Genomic DNA, 22071 nt, shown 5'->3' on the forward strand with positions numbered 1-22071 from the left:
TCATCTATCCGAGGAGGAAAATTAGATCAACTCCTTCCTGGAGTCCTGAAGTCACACAAAAGCATGATTACCATTTGACTTTTCTGAAATCAAACTTTTTTTTTTTAAGGAAGGGCTCATTAACACAGAAGGGTGCAAGGCATTACAGAGGAGAGCCAGATGGTTTGCATAACCCCCTAGCCAAGTGACAATGCGTAACACAAAGGTGGGCAATACATTCACCCATTAGTCTAGAGCAGTAGCCAGAGCCTGACCCTCAAATCTTATTTCTCATAATAAATATCAGCTTCTTTACAAGAGAAGTGTGGGAACAAGTAAAGACTACTAAGACATTTGGAGTACCTAGAGGAGAAAGACCAGAAGCTCCTGGGCACACAGCTGAGACACCACAGTAGGGGAACACCAGATACAGCTATAGCACATCAACTTGCTGGTAAGGATCCAATAGGCAGCCCTCAGCAGAAGAGATTTTAGAGAAAACATACACTTATAAAGCCATTTAGAGTAGAAGAACAAGACAAAAGGGCAGCTCCTCAGGCTAAAAGGTCCCATGCTAATCCCTCTGCCTGGTCCCTCCCATATCCCTTTTTAAACCATAACAGGACAGCCACAGCTCTAGCTGCTGCTCAAACAGCGAGCGCAGAGCTCTACAGCAACTTCTAATGCAGCTTTTGGGGTGTTTTTGGGTTTTTTTCTGCTTGGAAACGTGAAATTTGGCACAGCCCTTGAGTGCACTTCATTGGCTTTGGGGAAACAAAGCAGAAAGGCAGTCGGTGAGAAAAATCCTGAGCACACACGATGGGAATCTGCCTCGTCAAGGGAGCAAGGCTGTGTCACATGCCAGGGGACAGTTATGTCAGCAGCCAGGCAGATACAAGGAAGTCCAGCTGGCTCCAGGGTAGAGCCCAGCCTCTTTCCATCAAAGCACCACTGCCCACATGCCACCACCATGACAGTCCCCCTTAGCCATCCTGCACGAAGAGGGCAGTGGAAAGTGTTACAGCAGTAATATTTTAGGAATGTAATTAAGAACTGCTTTTGCTCATGCACACCAAGGAAACAAGGAACGACGATACCTTCTCCTTAACGTGCTCTAACAGTCTCTTCCAATCCTTGGAATTCCCTTCAAATTGGGCATTGGCATAGAAGTTATTTCCTGCTTTGTACTAAAGCCCTAGTAATGTAACTTAGATGTTATGCAAGTTCACTTCGCTGCCATGAATCAAACAATGATTAAATAAGCATAGTAAAGTCCCTTCTCCCCCACAACATACAATATGTCTTACTCTTTATTAAGTATCAAATTGTCTCCAACATAAATTACATCCAAATTACATAAGTTTCAAGAAAGTCAGATATTTTATGTACAATATTCATCTTGAGTCAGATGCACCTTTCTTGTTTTAAAGCAAACCTACATCAGTACCAAATAAAGCATTACAAAGGTAACAAATATATAACTTTTTAGAAATGCTTCCAGAACGCTAAAGTTAATGACAAAGATTTTATAGTGCAGCAGTCTTGGGTTTTTAGCTCTTAGACCATTTCTCTGTTTCTGCGGATTGCACAGCAGAGAACCATACTGAATATCATGCCGAAAATCTGTAAAGAAAGCAAACACATTAGAAGTCAGGGGACCACAGCACAGTCTTCTGTCAACATGGGGACAAGCGTACCTGCTCTTCTTGGCCCAGAAGCCATTTTAACTCTGTCCTGCAGAGAACCCCTCCAAATTTCAGTCCCTTCTCAAATCCCTTCACCCTCAGAACTTCCAAATACATCAGCTATAAACTACTGCCATATCTCCTAAGAAATCTTCGATCACCCCAGCGTATTTGCATCCATGCCATACTTCCCTCCAGAAGTCAAACAAAACAAGTGCAAATTTTCTTACTAGCCCTGTTATTTCAGTTCTCTAGCAGCGTCAATTGTTATAAAAGAAACAAAAACTCTATCTCTATGAGAGATACTGGGGTTAAGAAGTGGACTGGCAACATGATCAATACATATTCGCCCTACATGTAGGCACACGCTACCGATACAACTTTGCCACTGCTAAAACTACAAGGAGGCAGATCCTAATGCAAAGCAGCAGCAGGGAGGTCCATGACAACCCACGCTCTGCACTGCCTCGGGGCCCTGCAGCACACACCCTGATCCTGCCAGTACTTGTCAGTGGTGGGATGGGAACACCATGCAACCTTCAACAGATTTCTGCCCCAAATATCCTTCAGCGGTACAGTTACCCTCTGACTCTAGAGACTCACCATTATTACAGCAATGCCAAGGCCAACTGCTCCAATCACATTCAATTTTGAGTTGAAGACATCATCGATGGCAGCAGGGCACGACTGGAAAGAAAGACTGTTCATTAGCATTTCATACATATGAAAAGTTTGTTTCTGCTTGCCCACTAAGAGCTCAAGTCTGCTGACTGATGCTACACCCTCGGCCAAGTCTGCTTCCACTAGAGGTGAAGACTCATCTTTGGAAATCTGCTTCGAACTGGCCTTTAATTTTCACATCTTTAAAGAAAGCCAGAGATGTTCCAACACAAAAGTTGGTAGAGGACGTGAAGTCCACTCTTCGTGTATTTAAACCTCTTAGCTTTGGCTACAGCATGATTCCCTTCTCAACCCCTGCAGCTGATCAGGTAGACCAGGACCAACAGCAGTTGTACCAGACATCACTTTTTATTCCTGGCTGTCAGCATTTAAGTTGCTGTATTGCTCAGCCCTTCTTAAAATAGATTTGAAGCCATTCTTGATATATCCTGTTGTAATGGCTGTGTTTAAGAACCGTTTAGATGTGGTGTTGGGGGATATGATGTAGGGGAGTACTTTAGAGTAGGGTGGATGGCTGGACTCTATGATCCCGAGGGTCTCTTCCAGCCTAGATAATTCTGTGATTTTGTAATGTTGCAGACACCTTATGAACACACGATGCAGGGGAATGGCAGGATTTCTTGAGCTGCATGCATACATGTGAGGCAGATCCATAGGGTTGCCAGTTTGAAGCTCCCAGGTCAGTGAATTAAATTTTTCTTTAATTGCAAAGGTAAGTACCGTCCTTTCCCCAAAGACACATGGTAGCCAAGAAAAAGAACAAGTAAGTTTTAGAGAGGTCAAAGTCTTTAAAAGCCTGGTGGCTGGTAAGAGTCTCATCCCAACTCCTGCCCTACTTATTCCAGCAGGATACCACAGTGAGCTGCTGAGAACAACTTTTTTCTTTAATTGTTCTTTATCCAGTCCAGAAGGAAAGACCAAATGGAGGATTAAAGGGATATACTGGCAGGAATTAATCAGTTAAATCAGAATATCAATACAGTACTAATTCTTACTGTGGCACACAGATCAGCCACACCATTACATCCCTTTAATTTTGCAGTCTCCCCACTGTTTGTGTTCTTTTTTTTTCCCTACAGTTGGGACTAGGCCATAAACACATCACAAGATTAAGTCAACGACTGAAGTTAAAACACACTTAGCAAAATAAAAGCAAACAACAGAACCAGTACGCTGCTCCAAGTACTCCCATACAGTCTAACTCACTGCATATTGTATGTGCAGACTAAACACAGTCTAAATATAGACTGACATGTCTTATGGGGTCAGATATTTGAAGGAAAAAAACCCCCATCTGTGGTGAAAGGATGAGCACAAGTAATTTGAAAAATATCAAGTCACTAATTGAATTCCTGCATTGTAAGAACCTTACTTTCTATGGAAGTCTCACACAGGCCATCCTGGAGCCTAAAGCAAGAGTACAGGATGGTTGTAAGAATAACACGAAAAAGGGGTCATTAAGAACTACACAAGATGCCTCTCGTGTACCCGTGCTCTCCGTGGCACTCAGGCACCTTTGCAGCAATATTTCAACATGGGAATCTGATTCAGAGAGTTGGCTTCATGGTGACAGTCATGTAAACACTGTATTAACCCCCCCTTCCTTTTCCTTGCTAAAAACTTACTCCCACCCCATGTTCTCCTTCTCCCTAAGAAAACGGGGAGGCAGCAGCTCCTGTGCAGCACCAGGGAGGTGCTTTGGTGATAGGAGCAGTCAGGAGAACAGAGGTCTCTAGCCATTTTTTTCTAATTTATTTTTTTTCCCCCCCCTTTTGAGTTTTGGTTTACACTGTCCATCGCTAGAAAACTTGGTGACACACAGACTGCACATTTCCTGTGCAAGTTTAGACTTTCTGCTGACCCTGCCTGTTCTTTCCACAGTAACAGTATGTTGATTTTCCACAACCAGACTGATTACAGAGATGTGTTGCTAAGGGTGACATGGGAATTTCCCATGAACTGAAAGGGTTTATTCAGAAGCACATTTCTCATTCTACTCGTGGGGCAGAGCTGACGGTGAATTAAGTCATGCCTTACCACTACAGAAAGGGACTCGACCATGGTCTTCTTTGGACAGGTGTCCATGAACTGCTGCTCAAGAGCTCCTTTAAGACCACAGCAGTCTAGCTACAAGGGAAAACAGAAAAAGAAAACCAGGTTAAAGAATCCTCACTTTTGCTCTGTATTTGGTAAAAAAACCCAACAGATTACACTTAGGTTTTATTACAGACGTTACACAAATTTGCTTAAAAGTCCTCCCAATGTGATTGATACAAACCTAATTTTAAAAAGCCCTTATTACATTAAAGGCTAAGATTCTAGCAAGTCAAAGCTAGATCCCATTGAGTATCCACACGTGCATTTTGGTGACAGCTCGTACTCCTCACAGACACAAAGCTCAGCTCCTCACAGGCACACAGGTATGCAGACTACAGTGCCTCTAGTTCAATGCCACAGACCTAGAGTTTCCCAGCTTGCTACTGAGTTTTAGGAAAAAAAGAACTAGTTCTATGCATTTCAGAGGTTCACAAAAAAAAAGCATACTGCATTCACTAATATCATACAAAAATACCTTTTCTGCAATTTATTACTAATACTCCCTTGGTTTCTTCCTAGTTAGTAAGGTACTAGAACTGTGCAAGGGACTGGATGACATGGAGCACAGTGTGAACAAGCTGCACTGCTGTCTAGTTTAAGTGTAACCATGTGTACTTACAGCAAACTGAAATGCTTTCAGGGTTTCTCTGGCAGTTGGTTGAGATCTCTTTTCATAGGTTTCCACGTAGAAGTCCTTTAACTCTTCAATAACCTACAAGATAGCAAAGAGGTGGGGTGTGTTACTGTCTTACCTTAGTATTAATTATGGAAAGCTTGTTTTGACTAAGTCGGTGGTTGAAAATCCTGCAACCTACAATACCCATCTTTTTAACATGTAGAAACAGAGGGTGGACAGCATTTCTCACCCGGAACAGGTGAGCCTAACTGGTACACTCACCTTAAAAGCCACACCTGAACAGATAAGATTCAGAGTTTCCCTTCCAAAGACTTGATCTTCTAGGTGGAGTGAGAGAACCAAGTCTTTGCCCATTGGTTACACAAAAGTACTCCCTATTCATTTCTGTACCCCAGAAGTTGCTATACAGCAGGAATTAATCAGTTAAATCAGAATATCAATACAGTACTAATTCTTACTGTGGCACACAGATCAGCCACACCATTACATCCCTTTAATTTTGCAGTCTCCCCACTGTTTGTGTTCTTTTTTTTTCCCTACAGTTGGGACTAGGCCATAAACACATCACAAGATTAAGTCAACGACTGAAGTTAAAACACACTTAGCAAAATAAAAGCAAACAACAGAACCAGTACGCTGCTCCAAGTACTCCCATACAGTCTAACTCACTGCATATTGTATGTGCAGACTAAACACAGTCTAAATATAGACTGACATGTCTTATGGGGTCAGATATTTGAAGGAAAAAAACCCCCATCTGTGGTGAAAGGATGAGCACAAGTAATTTGAAAAATATCAAGTCACTAATTGAATTCCTGCATTGTAAGAACCTTACTTTCTATGGAAGTCTCACACAGGCCATCCTGGAGCCTAAAGCAAGAGTACAGGATGGTTGTAAGAATAACACGAAAAAGGGGTCATTAAGAACTACACAAGATGCCTCTCGTGTACCCGTGCTCTCCGTGGCACTCAGGCACCTTTGCAGCAATATTTCAACATGGGAATCTGATTCAGAGAGTTGGCTTCATGGTGACAGTCATGTAAACACTGTATTAACCCCCCCTTCCTTTTCCTTGCTAAAAACTTACTCCCACCCCATGTTCTCCTTCTCCCTAAGAAAACGGGGAGGCAGCAGCTCCTGTGCAGCACCAGGGAGGTGCTTTGGTGATAGGAGCAGTCAGGAGAACAGAGGTCTCTAGCCATTTTTTTCTAATTTATTTTTTTTCCCCCCCCTTTTGAGTTTTGGTTTACACTGTCCATCGCTAGAAAACTTGGTGACACACAGACTGCACATTTCCTGTGCAAGTTTAGACTTTCTGCTGACCCTGCCTGTTCTTTCCACAGTAACAGTATGTTGATTTTCCACAACCAGACTGATTACAGAGATGTGTTGCTAAGGGTGACATGGGAATTTCCCATGAACTGAAAGGGTTTATTCAGAAGCACATTTCTCATTCTACTCGTGGGGCAGAGCTGACGGTGAATTAAGTCATGCCTTACCACTACAGAAAGGGACTCGACCATGGTCTTCTTTGGACAGGTGTCCATGAACTGCTGCTCCAGAGCTCCTTTAAGACCACAGCAGTCTAGCTACAAGAGAAAACAGAAAAAGAAAACCAGGTTAAAGAATCCTCACTTTTGCTCTGTATTTGGTAAAAAAACCCAACAGATTACACTTAGGTTTTATTACAGACGTTACACAAATTTGCTTAAAAGTCCTCCCAATGTGATTGATACAAACCTAATTTTAAAAAGCCCTTATTACATTAAAGGCTAAGATTCTAGCAAGTCAAAGCTAGATCCCATTGAGTATCCACACGTGCATTTTGGTGACAGCTCGTACTCCTCACAGACACAAAGCTCAGCTCCTCACAGGCACACAGGTATGCAGACTACAGTGCCTCTAGTTCAATGCCACAGACCTAGAGTTTCCCAGCTTGCTACTGAGTTTTAGGAAAAAAAGAACTAGTTCTATGCATTTCAGAGGTTCACAAAAAAAAAAGCATACGGCATTCACTAATATTATACAAAAATACCTTTTCTGCAATTTATTACTAATACTCCCTTGGTTTCTTCCTAGTTAGTAAGGTACTAGAACTGTGCAAGGGACTGGATGACATGGAGCACAGTGTGAACAAGCTGCACTGCTGTCTAGTTTAAGTGTAACCATGTGTACTTACAGCAAACTGAAATGCTTTCAGGGTTTCTCTGGCAGTTGGTTGAGATCTCTTTTCATAGGTTTCCACGTAGAAGTCCTTTAACTCTTCAATAACCTACAAGATAGCAAAGAGGTGGGGTGTGTTACTGTCTTACCTTAGTATTAATTATGCAAAGCTTGTTTTGACTAAGTCAGTGGTTGAAAATCCTGCAACCTACAATACCCATCTTTTTAACATGTAGAAACAGAGGGTGGACAGCATTTCTCACCCGGAACAGGTGAGCCTAACTGGTACACTCACCTTAAAAGCCACACCTGAACAGATAAGATTCAGAGTTTCCCTTCCAAAGACTTGATCTTCTAGGTGGAGTGAGAGAACCAAGTCTTTGCCCATTGGTTACACAAAAGTATTCCCTATTCATTTCTGTACCCCAGAAGTTGCTATACACCCTTGTTGTGTAATACAAACAGAAAAGCAACCCTGATGATCACTAAGCACCTCATTTTGAAACAAGACAGAATATCGACTACTTGTGAGGGGACAGCCCAGATCTGTCAGGTTTCAAATGCAGAAACATTCAGCCTATAGCTGAGCCAGCTCATACCTAGGAACAGTAAAGCTTCATGGATGGCCTGCTTTGTTTCACCAACCAGATACTGCCTGGAAGGCATCTCTTGGGTCCTGGCTTCTCTGCTTTTTCAAATAGGAAGAGTTTCATTTCTTATATTGTTTTCCTAGAATGCACCTTCTTCCTTTCCCCAAAATTCCTTGGGTAATCAAGATTTCAGCAGTACTGGTATAGTTTTCAGTAGACTGCTAACTTTCTAAGGGCACAGTCATAGAACCATAGGATAGTTTGGGTTGGAGGACACCTTTAAGGATCATCTAATCCATAGGCAGGGATGTCTTTCACTGCATCAGGTTGCTCATAGCCCTGTTCAACCTGGCTTTGAACACTTCCAGTGATGAGGCATCCACAACTTCTCTGGACAACCTGTTCCAGCATCCCACCACCCTGCCAACTTCTACGAGCAACCTACCTTTTCTTTGTTTGCAAATCCCCAGATCGCAGCAGCAATTTCAAGGGCAAAAATCACAAAAAGGAAGATGAAGAACTAGAAAAGAAAGACCACATCGTTAATTAAGACAATTAAGACAGCATCAGACTTGCAAGCCTGCCCAGTCCCCAGCATACAGCCTTGTGGGGACTGTCACTCAACTAGTTTCCAGTGGGGGGGTCTGAAACACTGGTAAGACCAGGAAAGAGGACACACTGCACTAGGTCAGCACTTCTCCCCAGGAGGCGTCAGAAAGCTTGGCAGTGTTTTCCAAGCAGAAGACCTCCTTTTTGATCAGTGTTAATTAAAACCAATCATCTGTTCCCTCAGTCTTTGAAGTTGCCCAGGTCACTCAGATCACAACAGCTGACACTAATTCTTTTCTCTGTTTTGTCATCCCTATTGCTTTAGGAGTCATTACTTAATACCTAGCTTGCCACCAACTCCCAGAGATCTAATGGTCATTTCTTTGTTCTGTATCCCATGAAAAAAAAAATATAAAGCAAGCCTCATCTCTGTTTAATTGACTACCAGGTCCAAAACACTACTATCATTTAAAAGCACTTTAAAGAGATATGTACAGAAGTACAACAAAGGGTTAGAGGCATCGTTTTGCAAGAAATATTTGAAATTTCTTTATCTTCTCCCATGACACAGAAGGGGAATTGTTCCTTCACCAGCTATAGTAGTAGTCTTTTATTAAGGGTTATAGGCATCATTTTGCAAGAAATATTTGAAATTTCTTTATCTTCTCCCATGACACAGAAGGGGAATTGTTCCTTCACCGGCTATAGTAGTAGTCTTTTATTAACTAAGTCTTTGGTTATTTGGATGAGTAGTTCCACAAGTGTACAGATGTGCATGAAACCCAGTAAGCTCCACCGGCCCCTCCAGTCTGAAAACAATGAGGTTGCTCTCCAATAATTGGCTCGCCAAGCAGTTGTCAAGTAGAAGATCTCATCCTGTGGTTATGAACAGTAGAGGCTTGTTGTTTCGAGGATCAAATACCACAGCTCTGGTCTCAAAGATTAAAGATTGCACAGCCTCCAGAGTTCAGGACAAACTGTTTAATAAATAGCACTACCCTTATCAACATTTTAGTTCTGTGTTCACACACACTCCCAGTCTTGATATGCCAATGTCTGACTGTGTCACTAACTCCTGGAGTCACCCTGAACTCAAATACAACATGGACATTTGAATTTAGGGCCAGAAATAGAAACTATATTTAACATTTCAGCATTAGGTAGGTGAACATGAGTTTAAACACTGGAGAGCCAAAAGAATCAGCATCTGTTGCCCTTCAACTGCACGGTGATGTTTTCCTTTCTTATCATGCTGTGTCCCGGGTTAAGTGACACAGGACTAACTTCTAATGCTTGGGAAAACTGCACTTTTAGAAGACTCCAGTGTCTGAATTTGCAAAAATATTTACTTCAGAGCCAGCCAGGCTACACGGGATCCAAGGTCTTAGTGTTTTTGAGCTCTGTCAGGTGCAGGCACAAGAAGCAAGTCCCGGGCACTTGACCAAGGCTGGCCAACAGGATTATTTCATACCATGAACTTCAAATTCAACACAAATTAGAAAGTTTGCTGCGTAGTTCTCTCTACTTCAGAGCCAGCCAGGCTACACGGGATCCAAGGTCTTAGTGTTTTTGAGCTCTGTCAGGTGCAGGCACAAGGAGCAAGACCCGGGCACTTGACCAAGGCTGGCCAACAGGATTATTTCATACCATGAACTTCAAATTCAACACAAATTAGAAAGTTTGCTGCGTAGTTCTCTCTCCCTTGATGGCAGTGGTCCAGAGAACTTCTTGCCCCGGTGCTGGACCCCTGAGGCCCTCCCTTCCTCCCAAAGCCATAGCACTTGCAGCATCCAACATTTGTTGTCCAATGCTGGGAGCGCACAGCTTCCTGCTGATAACTTTGGCAGAATATAATTCTTGTATATTTTATATAGGTATTGGGATCAATATTGATTCTTTAGTATTATTCGTGTTAATTATCTAGTCTTATCCTATTAAATCTATTTATATTTCAACCCTTGGTTTTCCCCTGTTCCCCTTCCCAGGTGTGTGGGTCATTGGGTGACAGAATGACTGTTTAAACAACAATAAATTGTTATGGGTGTTCTCAAACCATAACACACTGCTAACAATTTAAACACTACTCTGAACACTTACCAGGCCAAGCATACATTGAGACTCTTGCAATGCACCACAGCATCCCAAGAAACCAACCAGCATCATAAGTGCACCAGCTCCAATAAGGATGTAAACTCCTAGGGAGAAGAAGAGAGACAGGTACACAGGTTAGTTGAGACCTCAGCAGCAAGGTATGAAATTAGTCACTCCACAAATAGAGGCTGTAGATTTTGTCAAGAGTAGGGTAGATGGTTGGACTCGATGATCCCAAGGGTCTCTTCCAACCTCAATGATTCTATGATTCATTACCGAGGTGTTCCAAGGAGGAGAAAAAAAAAAAAAAAAGGAAAAAGAAAAAGGCTGTGCTTGGTTTTCAAAGCAAACATCTCAAAACTTGTGGGGAAGTGTACTGATAAATAAAAACTTCAAATTACAACAATTAATGTGTACCACTACTGCAGTTTCACAAGTTTTAGAAAATGGATAAGATAAAGCCATCCAAGGGCTGGAGCACCTCTGCTACGAGGACAGGCTGAGAGAGCTGGGGTTGTTCAGCCTGGAGAAGAGAAGGCTCCAGGGAGACCTCAGAGCAGCCTTCCAATATCTGAAGGGAGCTACAGGAGAGCTGGGGAGGGACTCTTTGTCAGGAAGGGTAGTGACAGGACAAGGGGTAATGGTTTTAAACTGAAAGAGGGGAGATTTAGATTAGATATGAGGAAGAAACTATTTCCTGTGAGGGTGGTGAGACACTGGAACAGGTTGTCCAGAGAAGCTGTGGCTGCCCCATCCCTGGAGGGGTTCAAGGCCAGGCTGGATGGGGCTTGGAGCAACCTGGTCCGGTGGGAGGTGTCCCTGCCCAGGGCAGGGGGCTACATACATTCCCCTGCTTGAGCTAAAAAAAAAAAAAAAAAGGAAAAAAAAAAGGCTGTGCTTGGTTTTCAAAGCAAACATCTCAAAACTTGTGGGGAAGTGTACTGATAAATAAAAACTTCAAATTACAACAATTAATGTGTACCACTACTGCAGTTTCACAAGTTTTAGAAAATGGATAAGATAAAGCCATCCAAGGGCTGGAGCACCTCTGCTACGAGGACAGGCTGAGAGAGCTGGGGTTGTTCAGCCTGGAGAAGAGAAGGCTCCAGGGAGACCTCAGAGCAGCCTTCCAATATCTGAAGGGAGCTACAGGAGAGCTGGGGAGGGACTCTTTGTCAGGAAGGGTAGTGACAGGACAAGGGGTAATGGTTTTAAACTGAAAGAGGGGAGATTTAGATTAGATATGAGGAAGAAACTATTTCCTGTGAGGGTGGTGAGACACTGGAACAGGTTGCCCAGAGAAGCTGTGGCTGCCCCATCCCTGGAGGGGTCCAAGGCCAGGCTGGATGGGGCTTGGAGCAACCTGGTCTGGTGGGAGGTGTCCCTGCCCAGGGCAGGGGGGTTGGAACTGGATGATCTTTAAGGTCCCTTCCAACTCTAAACACAAGACACATTTTAAAACTGGCTCAGAGCCAGAGTTATCAACTTATCTTCCAATGAAGAGCACGCTACAGTTAGAGACAACTGGAACTAGCGATTTATCAAAACTTGAGAGTCCTCGAAGCATACTATCTCTATCAGAATGGGTATTAAAAGGCATAATCCTCTATCGTAAGGTTCAAATGCTTTTGCATCAGGAAACACTGAATTATTCCACCAGCCACAGCGGTACAAACCTACACTTCAGTTGCCTAACTTGAGAGCCTCTCTAACTACAAGTCACTCAGCCTTTTCTGCTTTTGCAAACCTTCAAACCATATTGAGTGGCTGAGCCTGCAGACCATTCTGCCCAGAATTTAGGTAGCGAGCATGTTGGAGCATAAAGGTCAACATATTTCCAGGCTAAAAAACACAATTTTGCCCAAATCCTCTCCTTTTAAGCTTGAAAACTGCCAGCTTAAGCATTGCAGCTGCTACCTGGTGAGAGCAGCAGGAGGTAGCGAGGAAAACTGCTCCCAAAGCTCGGTAAGAAAATGTTACTGAGGTGGTGAAACGTGAGACAAAGGATCAGCACAAAGCAGGTAGCATTAGTATGACACGTCTCTCAAGAGACAAAAAGAGTTCTGGCCTTCAGGGACCCAATCAATCCTATTTACAGTAAGCCATACATAATAATTTGCCAATGATATTTTCTAGATGCAAACTAATAGCATTAGCTGCCAAAATAAAAATCTACTTGATTAAGCCTATGTAAGTGATAAAGCCTGCCATTTCTTATCAGCAGGAAATTCCAGCAGCACTTTTTTCCACCCCAGCCTAAATTTTTCTCTTTTGAAAAAGAAAAAACCACCACCAAAACCCAAACCTATCAGAACCTCTTAGTTCAATTTATTTTCAGTAATATAGAAAGCTTTCAAGGTAACTTGCTTTGTCAGTAGGTGCCAATTAACACATTCTTTGAACTTCCTCTTGGAAACTGCAGGCAGTAACTCCTCCCAGAAAAAAGTACATCAAACCAGCAATTCCTATTAAACTTCTTAAACCTCAGTTTAACCTACAGAGATTTCAAGTAGGCTTGTTTCACCGTTTTTTTGCATTCAGCTGGTGGCTTAAGTATCAAAACATAAAACTTTTATGTTTTAAGAGGCAAAAGAGTTGTATTAGACACCCCAAAACCAGACTTGTTATAAATATTCAGCTCAATGGCTAAGTTTGGATTTCTGTTCCCTTTCCAAGGCCCAGTTAAAAGCGTCCGGAAATCTTCGTGCCAGCAGCAAGATAAACCCAGTTTGCTACCACACCAGCCTACCAAGGGTGAAATACAAGGCTTCTCACAGATAAAGCTGTCCTCCTGCCTGTGGACTCTTCCATGAGGTTGCACAAGTATTTCAATATCCTCAGCTACAGTCTCTAACAAGCCTAACACCATTCCTAGCAGGACTACCTGTAGGCACAGGCTACCCTGGTACTACAAGGCTGCCACTCCAGCTGCACCAACCAGTATACGCCTCACAGAGCCTGTACTGACCCTTCGGGTACCAGTTTGGATGTTGTGACAGATGGAGTAGCTCAGCAGAAGAGCAGCTTTCCTGAGAAAGACCAACCTGACCACACTGTGGATGGGTGGCTAGTGATGCTGTACAGCACCTGGCAGGTCCAGGCGCTGCAGGGATGTGAAATATTTAAGGATTGTCCACATCAAAGATGACAGATATGTATGTAAAAAAGGTACCTATTTGAATTTGCTTTGTTCCTAACTGTTTGAGGTCTTTGAACTCAGCTACTTGGTTTCAAAAAGTGTTTGAGCCCTTACAAATGACAACTAAAAGAAGCATGTGTTCCTCTGCCCAAGCCTCAAAGTGACTGTAGAGATCAAAACCTTACAGTTTGGATAAAATCCGAATCCACTATGAATCTAAGCCATTGTAACAGCAAACCAAACCCATGTATGTTTATGCCCTAATGGGCAATCAAGCCGTCCCAGGCTGTGCCTGTAGCAAACCTAGACTCAGATCCTGCAAGACCAGAAAATATTGATGAATAACTTCCACCTGGATTAGCTAAAGCTACACAGGTCTAAGCTGCCTGTAATAGATCCTGATATAGACCAAGATATTTGTGCATCACTACATCCAGTATAAATTAGCATACATAGGGCTGTAAGTTAGACAACAGTACATATGCTCTGAGATATGAGGCAACAGAGTTGTGGGTAGCTTAAGTTGGTCATTTTGGGGGGAAGAAAACCTAAAACACAGTTATGGATGTCATTTGTGACTACTCATTTAGAGTGGAACTTGGCTGAATCATCATGAGAAGCCTCAGGAAGGTGAGTCCTCCACGTCTACCAGGAGTCCCTGGGACCATGAAGCACTTACCCAACAGTGACCAAAGAAGAACTGAGAGTCTAAGCTGGGAAAAAGCTGAAGTGATAGGCAATGTATAGAAAGCCAAGAAACTGATGGTGTGACACTGCTGCTGTCTGCCCATGGCAGAGGCTGACCCCCGGTACCAGCCAGGGGAAGCCACTCTCTGCCCCATTGAGGCTGTCTTGGGCTGTTTTGTCATTAACCTTGGAGGAAGACAAAGGTTTCTGAGCAGTCAGGAAATCAGGGCGCAGAAGTGTGTTCTATCACCCCAAGCCACCTCCCAGCATACCTGTGTAAAACGTCGTGTTGTTGGATTCCAGTTCGAAGATGCTTTTGGTCTGCGAATCAAACCGAAGCCATAGTCCAATTGCAAGAACTGCCGTCCCTGCGAGCTGCAAGAACAAGTAAGCCTGGTTAAATAATACCATTTAATACATTCACCCCTCCATTAGTGACAACATCAGAAGTAAACACAGGATGCAGCGCGGTTATTTAAAAAGGTGGTGACAAAGAATCAGCATAAAAGGATGGGGATACCCAAATGAGAACAAACAGAGTTCCTGACACCAGGCATCTCGTTGACAGATATGTTTACATATTAAGCTCCAATGCCACACGAGAACAATGCCATCCTTGTTCTTTACTGAAAATACCCAAGGTTTATCAAAAAGTGCCAAGTGTCAGTATTTCCACCGACCTCCTCCACCCGTTGTTTTATTCTGGGTGACTGCAATCCAAAATCTTCACACTAAAGTACGAGCATATTGCAAGAGAAAGCACCTTGTAAGGCCAGCTAAAAGTTCTAGCATATTAAACAAACTGCTAAGAGCCCAGTACACTACAGTATAGAGTTTAGAAAGAGTACTCTTTCTTGCAAAGCAGGATAAAAATCAATGTAATAAGTTACTGCACGGACAGGAAAATACAGGCTGCCGAAATCACAATGTTGCTGTGTGCTGATCTGGAACAACACAATCCAATTTAGTTTTATTTTATTATAATCTCTGCCTGTGTGCCTCCAGGTTCCTCTAAACGCTGGTGCCTGTGTTTGCAGCAAGTTGTTGTGTGTATAAATTAGCTTCTGGATGAAATATCTGGCAGAAGGCACTGAGATGTTTTGCAAGAAAGAGGGAACTGCACTCTGGTATAACAGTTTGCTTTGAAGAGACCAAATCCTCACCCCTTTAAAAAGAAATCTGGGGTCGTCTTGCCCACAAAAAAAAGAAAAAGAAACCAAGACAAAATAGAAAGCTGGAAAGTGTGCTTCTCAGCTCATCCTTCTCTCCTTTGAAGGCCATTTAACTTTAAAAAAAGCTGTACAAAAGTGAGATGAGGACAGAAATACCACACATTGCAGCAGACATTAAAAATTTAAACTTAAAGAGCGAGCAACAACCTCAGAACATCTGGAGCTTTGGTCGGGCTAAGCATGCATGAAGAGGAAAAACAAAGCCTTATCTCTGATAAGAAGTTCCTTCCAGAAGGGAGCTACATTCTTGACTGGCCTTCAAGAAACTGGAAAGAATTTACTTTAAAAAAAAATATAATAAAAATAAATGTTTGCTTTCAGTAGGGCTACAGAAGGCATTCCCACAGACAGCACCTGTGGGTGATCTCCTTCCACACCAAGCCCCATGGCCCTGGCCCCACGTTCTCCCCCATGGGGAGCCCGAGAGCCCTTTCTCCCCTGGTAAAGGAGTGCTTGTGCTCTGGCCACGGCTTGCTCTTCTGCAAAAAATAAATAAGGAGAGCTTTTAAGATTCACACAGCACCAAAGAGGACGGAGCTAAGTGAGGATTTATGGGAAGGTATATCCCTTGCAGCTTCACAGCAGAAGGCATCCCTGCTGCAGCACTAAAGGGCTCAGGTAGGAGTGAAGAAAAGCAAGAGGGTCAATTTGCCCAGGAGAGGGTCAATTTGCCCAGGAGAGGGTCAATTTGCCCAGGGAGCCAACCAGGCCAGAAAAACCAGCATTTCCCGTACAGCCAGCACCTGACTCAAAGAGGAGCTGCAGGGTTTCAGCTGGGGGAAAAAAAAAAATAATAAAAAAACCCAAAGTGATACATAATGCATAAAGAGCCAAACCCAAAAAAAATAAAATAAATAAAAAAAACCCCAAAGTGATACATAATGCATAAAGAGCCAAACCCAAAAGGAGGTTTCCCGACCTACGCAAAAGGCTCTTTGCTGGTGCATAGGCACAGCCTTACTCACAAAGCACACAGCAAGAACAAAGCCTGCCCATCTCCACCGCTTTCCTCGTGAGGGCTACGCAGACAACATAATTTTAAGCCACGCCGAAGAACCTTGGTAGCGCATGGTATGTCACAACAGCATTATTATTTCAGTTTATTGTGCCACAGCAGCACCCCAGGGGGAGGGAGAGGTGCAATGGTGGGGGGGGGACTGGTTGCTGCTCTACCTCCAGGTGCTGCCACAGCATCACTCCAACCAGCCTCTGCAATCTCATCTCACCTCACTTCGCCTCCTCGGTTCAAAAACCAAAAGGAAATGGAAATTTGTGGAAATGGAAATAGTGATGGAAAAAAAAAAAAAGAAAACAAAAAAAACCCTCCATGCACTGCTTCTAGCCTACAGTTCAGTCACCCGGTATTTAATAATACACTGTTTGAGACTCACTTTCCTGGGTCAACAAACTGTCTTCAGCTTTTTTATAGGCACCATTAGGAGAAGAAAAACAACAGCCTCTTCTTGTTTTGCTACAACTCAGGAAGGACAAAGCCCCAAGCCCAAGCACAGAACCCAACCATGCCTGTGGCTCCACAAACCTGGGTGCTCCAGTAGAGAGCTCAGAGCAGGGCACAGCCAAGGACTGTAAAGCCACAACCCCAAGCTGGTCGCCCCCCCAGCAGACCTTTAAGGCCAGACAGGCTTATTCAGATGGTGAAGAAACTCTGAGCCAAACTACAGCCGTGTAGGCAATCTTACAAGTTCAAGCAAAGCAAAGCAGAAGGCTCAGTTAATGATCTCTGAGGAAAAACTGGTTGGTTAACATTAGGGAGAGCTGACGTACTTAATACAGCTCCTTTTAAAAAATAGACTTAATTCTGGGTTTGGGGGGGAGGGTTAAGCATCATGTTTTCTCCTTGGGAAAGCAGCCACCCTTGTGAAAAATGTCATTATCATAGAGCATTACCACTATTCTGTGATTCCATAAGTCTCTTGCCTCTATGTCAGTGAATTGCTCTATATCACTAAGAAATTTTTAATATTAAAGTGACAATTCTCTCCATGGTGCACTAGGGAAAAAAAAAAAAAGAGCAGCTCCTTCTTGCAAGAAAAAGTGACTTTTTGTCTCAGTTTGAGCAAAAGCAGACTTGTGTTCTCAGTTTGTGCTCTCCCTACCCACAATGACCACTGAACTAAAAAAAAAAATTAAAAAAAATAATAAAGGGGTAGTTTTAAAGCAGGAGGCGAGAAAGTAACTTGAAACTTCAAAGTTTTCATCAAAACAGTGAGAGACCAGGGCACCAACGCCAGCCTTGGAGGCAGAGCAAGCGCAGCCCCACAGGCACCCACCGACCTGGCAGCATCTCAGACCAATCTGGCTGGTACCCAGCCACCTCCCTGCCCACCAATGCCATGCCAGGAGGTTTTGGCAGCTGCGTTGGGGTGGTTTTGGTAGCTGTGTTTTCCTTCTCCAGGACAGGGGTGCAAGGCAGCCCCCCTTCTCCCCCAGGCTGCCTGGAAGCAGATCCCCCAAAGAGCTGGTTGTTGGGTGTTCTCTCCCCATCCAACACGCCGACAGAGTTGTTTTGCCACAGGAGTTGAGTAACACAGGATATTTCTAAGTGAGTCTAACTGATGCTGGGAAAGAAACTTAACAGAAAAAGAACAAAACTGTTTTCCTGAAGGCAGTCACTTTGTATGTCCAAAAGCCTACAAAACTACCAGAAAAGCAGGACTGTAGGACTGTGCGCTTATGAAACATGTAAGAAACATATGTTTCTGTAGTAACAAGTACAGGAAAGGGAACTCTGGTTAAAAAAAACAAACAAACAAAAAACAACCCTGTCTTCTATCTGACCAAAGTGTGAAGTTAAAGAGGTACTACTCACTCACTGTATTGGAAAAGTTTGTGGCAGCAATTTTCCAGTACCAGTGTGTTCTGGCACAAGTGTGCTACCAACATCCCTGCTCCAGCTAGTGATGCTTACTTGTGTTTTCCCTGTACTACTAAGCATCCTACAGCTCCCAGCTCGCTTCTGCTGGACTTGCCTCTATCCTATAACTGCAGGGGACATCCACTAAGCAAGGATAAAAATCTCTGGTTATTCTTCCTCCAATCCTATGGAGGCTTCTTGTCTCCGCCCCCATCCCCCCAAGCAAACACACCTCCACTGCCTCAAAAAAAAAAAAAAAAAAAAGCTTTTTTGGTCTCTTGTGCTTCCTTACACAGCCCTGTACCTTCTCTTGTGAGCCTCCTGTGCAGGACTTCTCTCCTCCCATCCATCCCACCCCACAAGTGCCTTCTCCAAAGCCAGCCCTTTCCATTACTCTGGTCTCCCCCATATCTAAGGGCGTGTGCCTTAGCATTTATTTATCTTTGACACCCTGCTTCCTTTTAGCCTTCCATGTGACCAGAGATAACTAACAAAAGGATCTGTACCCCTGCAGAGAACAGTTGCCACATACTCGAGGTGAGAAAGGCCCCATCTATCCTGGAGGCATCTCCATGGAGAACATTCTGCCTTCCTCCCCGCCTCATACTTGGCTAACTTCAGCACAAACTTGGAGCATTCAGCTCTGAGGCACAGCTAGCAAATTAACCTCCACTGCATTTTTTTTTCCTTTAACACCTGAGGTTTCACAGATACCGTCTCCTAGCAGAAGACTTGCACAGGGAATCATTAAATGTAATGACAGTGGTGTCAACAAGCATTAAAAGCTTGAGCTTCTCAAACTAGACATCGCAATTTGGGCTAACGCAGGCCATAATACAGCACTTCTTTGGGAAGTTGGAAAGGTTATTTGCTTGCACAGGGAATCATTAAATGTGGTATCAACAAGTATCAAAAGCTTGAGCTTCTCAAGCTAGACATTGCAATTTGGGCTAACGCAGGCCATAACACGGCACTTCTTTGGGAAGTTGGAAAGGTTATTTTAGATTTAACCGCTATTTCACAAGGACTGTTTTCTTCAGTCCCTTCTGACCTTGTTGCCTTGATCCATCTTGAGAAAGGACAATCCCCAGGCAAGCACCTCACTTGCTGCAGGCATCTGACCTTTCCATGGATGGAACCACCTCTCAAGGGGCTCAAGGTCCAAGCAGTTATCAAGGCCTTAAAGCTGGCAGATGAAGCTTTGGGAGGGGGACACCCCCCTACCAGGTTACTACCAGCTCTTCCTCCACATCCACGACATGGAGGCAGGGATAGGGAAGAAGTGAGGCACTGCAAGAACTCCTGATTTCTGGATCAAAGTCTGGGGGGAGGAAAAGAAAAAAAAACCAAACCACCTTTGTACAGGAAACTATGGGTTCTGGTATTTTAGCACACTCAGGCCAAGCTTATATCAAGTTTGCGGTGTTACTTCTAGCAGAGGGTAAATCAGTATGTGGAAACACGGTGGAGTCGGTCAAAACCAAAAGCTACTTCCAGTGTTGTCAGCTCAGCATTGCATCTAACAGAACACTGATACTATTTTATTTTTTTTCTTGAAGTAAGAAGATATGTCAGGCTCTATAGGACTGTCCCTTACATAGGTTTTACCCAGGGTAAGCCAAGAGTACTTGTGAAAAAGTAGTTATAGATAGATAAAAGCCACTATCTTCACCTCAAACAGACACAAACTTCTTGCTAAAAAGCCTGACTCATACCTGAGCCAAGAGTACTTGTGAAAAAGTAGTGGCTTTTATCTATCTATCTTTATAACTATCTTCACCTCAAACAGACACGAACTTCTTGCTAAAAAGCCTGACTCATACCTTCCTCTGTGTAAGGCAGACAAATTTTTCCTTACGGTCCAAGACAGTGGATTAAGAAAGCCAGGACCAGATATATAATGTTGCAAAGCACACAGGCAAAGAAATTGAGAACATTACAACCAGTAATGAACTGTCTGTTTCTGTCCTGTTACTTGCTGGTACTCTATAAATAAAAACCCATAAACAGTAAGTCCAGATGAGGCTCAACATCACCCTAAACCCTTAATTACAGGATTAGTGTTATCCACAACAGCACAGGTTTTCAAACTTCTGAAAAAAAAAAAAAGAAAAGCTTTCCTAACAGATGTGCAATGAGTGCTAGCAGTTATATGAGAAACTGCAGCTATTTCCAAACTCCTTTGGAAAAAAAAAAAAAGTAGATAGGGAAAAGGAAGTATTTACTTTCTGCTTAAGCTAGTTTCAAGAATGTTGTGGGCTAAGTTAATGTCACAGCATTTATTGCAATAAAATGGTGCTCCAGTACAGCAGAAGCAGCATTACAGAATTCCTGAACCCCTGCCAAGACTAGTGCCCATTTCATACAAGTTCCTATTCAGAAGCCAGTCTACTATATTTGCAATTTAAATCACAAACAGGAGCTAGGACTGCAAGAACGCCATGTACAAGTGGCTTCACATCAGGTTTCTCAGGGCAACACCCCTCAACCCCGATCCCGACTGACTTAAAAAACATTGAGCCAAGCCCTAGCAGCAGTCCACCACTAAATCAGTTTATTACAGAAAGCAACTAGTTTCTGTTCCTTTTGCATGTGTGCATATATACATACACACACACAGGTATTGGGTACCAGGGAGAAATTCCTTCCTGTGGGGGTGGTGAGACACTGGAACAGGTTGCCCAGGGAAGTTGTGGCTGCCCCATCCCTGGAGGGGTTCAAGGCCAGGCTGGATGGGGCTTGGAGCAACCTGGTCTGGTGGGAGGTGTCCCTGCCCAGGGCAGGGGGGTTGGAACTTGATAATCTTTAAGGTCCCTTCAGACTCCAAGACTCCCCTGCCCATCCTCCTCTCCACTTGAGCAGGGAAGAACCTCTGCAAAAGCCAGAGCCACCGAATTGCTACCGGCTGCTCCCGGCAGCAGAAGCAGAGGAGATTACAGCTCAGAACAGAGTCACAGGTATCTTCAAGTTACAGAGAAAAGAGCCCTGCAGGCCTAATCTTACTTCAGCAGGCACTCCCAAATCCATTTGTTTATACGACACAAAACACACTGAAGGGCAGGGAGCCACGACGGAGGCGAGGGCTGCCTTGCAGTGTAAAGGAGCAAGAAAATAACTGCTCAGAGACTTGACGTGAACTCTGACTGCACACCCCAGCACCTCTTTGCCAGTAATACGTGAAATTATAAACATTAGCAGCAGATGTCTTCACATTCCATGAAATTCAGGAGCGAAAAACCCTTCCATTTTGTGTTCCATCCTTGCTTTAGGTCAGGCATGAGGGAGAACACGCAGGGACATGCTCCGCAGGCCCGGCTCTGCCAGGTGCTTCCCAACCGGCTGTTCGGAGCAGCCGACGGCTTTACCAGGAAAAGACTTTGCCACCGGGGCCAACCAGCCCCGAGCACACCCCTCCAGCCACAGGAGCTCAGCTGGAAGGTAGTCACTCATTACACAACTCAAGGTAATCCAGCCGGCGCTCGCACCAAGGTTATTCAAAACCAGCCTCAGCGAGACCACTGAGGTGTGAGGCACAATAATGGGGCGTTCCCATTGTCCTCTTGCCAAGTTTGAGCCAGCCGGGCAGAAAAAGCTTTGTAGGAGTTCTCTGTCGGCCTCAGCACCTCCCTCACTGACCCCAAATCAAGCCCCTGAAGTGGTACAGC

General features: G+C 43.8%; 1 protein-coding gene across 1 annotated transcript; it reads right to left on the minus strand.

Annotated features, from left to right (window-relative positions):
- Positions 1-1259: 1259 nt before the first annotated feature.
- Positions 1260-14725, minus strand: CD9 (CD9 molecule). The gene is made up of 7 exons (XM_014938388.1): positions 14572-14725; positions 10480-10577; positions 8279-8353; positions 7260-7352; positions 6580-6669; positions 2268-2351; positions 1260-1602 (listed from the first exon to the last, which is right to left on the minus strand). Exons 1-7 carry the CDS (start codon positions 14708-14710, stop codon positions 1537-1539), a joined length of 645 nt encoding a protein of 214 aa, XP_014793874.1. The 5' UTR covers positions 14711-14725; the 3' UTR covers positions 1260-1536.
- Positions 14726-22071: the final 7346 nt, after the last annotated feature.

The sequence above is a fragment of the Calidris pugnax genome, unplaced genomic scaffold, assembly GCF_001431845.1.
Source record: "Calidris pugnax isolate Ruff unplaced genomic scaffold, ASM143184v1 scaffold47, whole genome shotgun sequence".
Lineage (NCBI taxonomy): Eukaryota > Metazoa > Chordata > Aves > Charadriiformes > Scolopacidae > Calidris > Calidris pugnax.

Coding starts and splice junctions, on each gene's coding strand:
- CD9 (XM_014938388.1), bottom strand. CDS start 14,710: ATGGTATTATTTAACCAGGCTTACTTGTTCTTGCAGCTCGCAGGGACG. Junction 10,578..14,571: donor CAACACGACGTTTTACACAG/GTATGCTGGGAG, acceptor TCTTCTCCCTAG/GAGTTTACATCCTTATTGGA. Junction 7,353..8,278: donor GATTTGCAAACAAAGAAAAG/GTAGGTTGCTCG, acceptor GCTATCTTGTAG/GTTATTGAAGAGTTAAAGGA.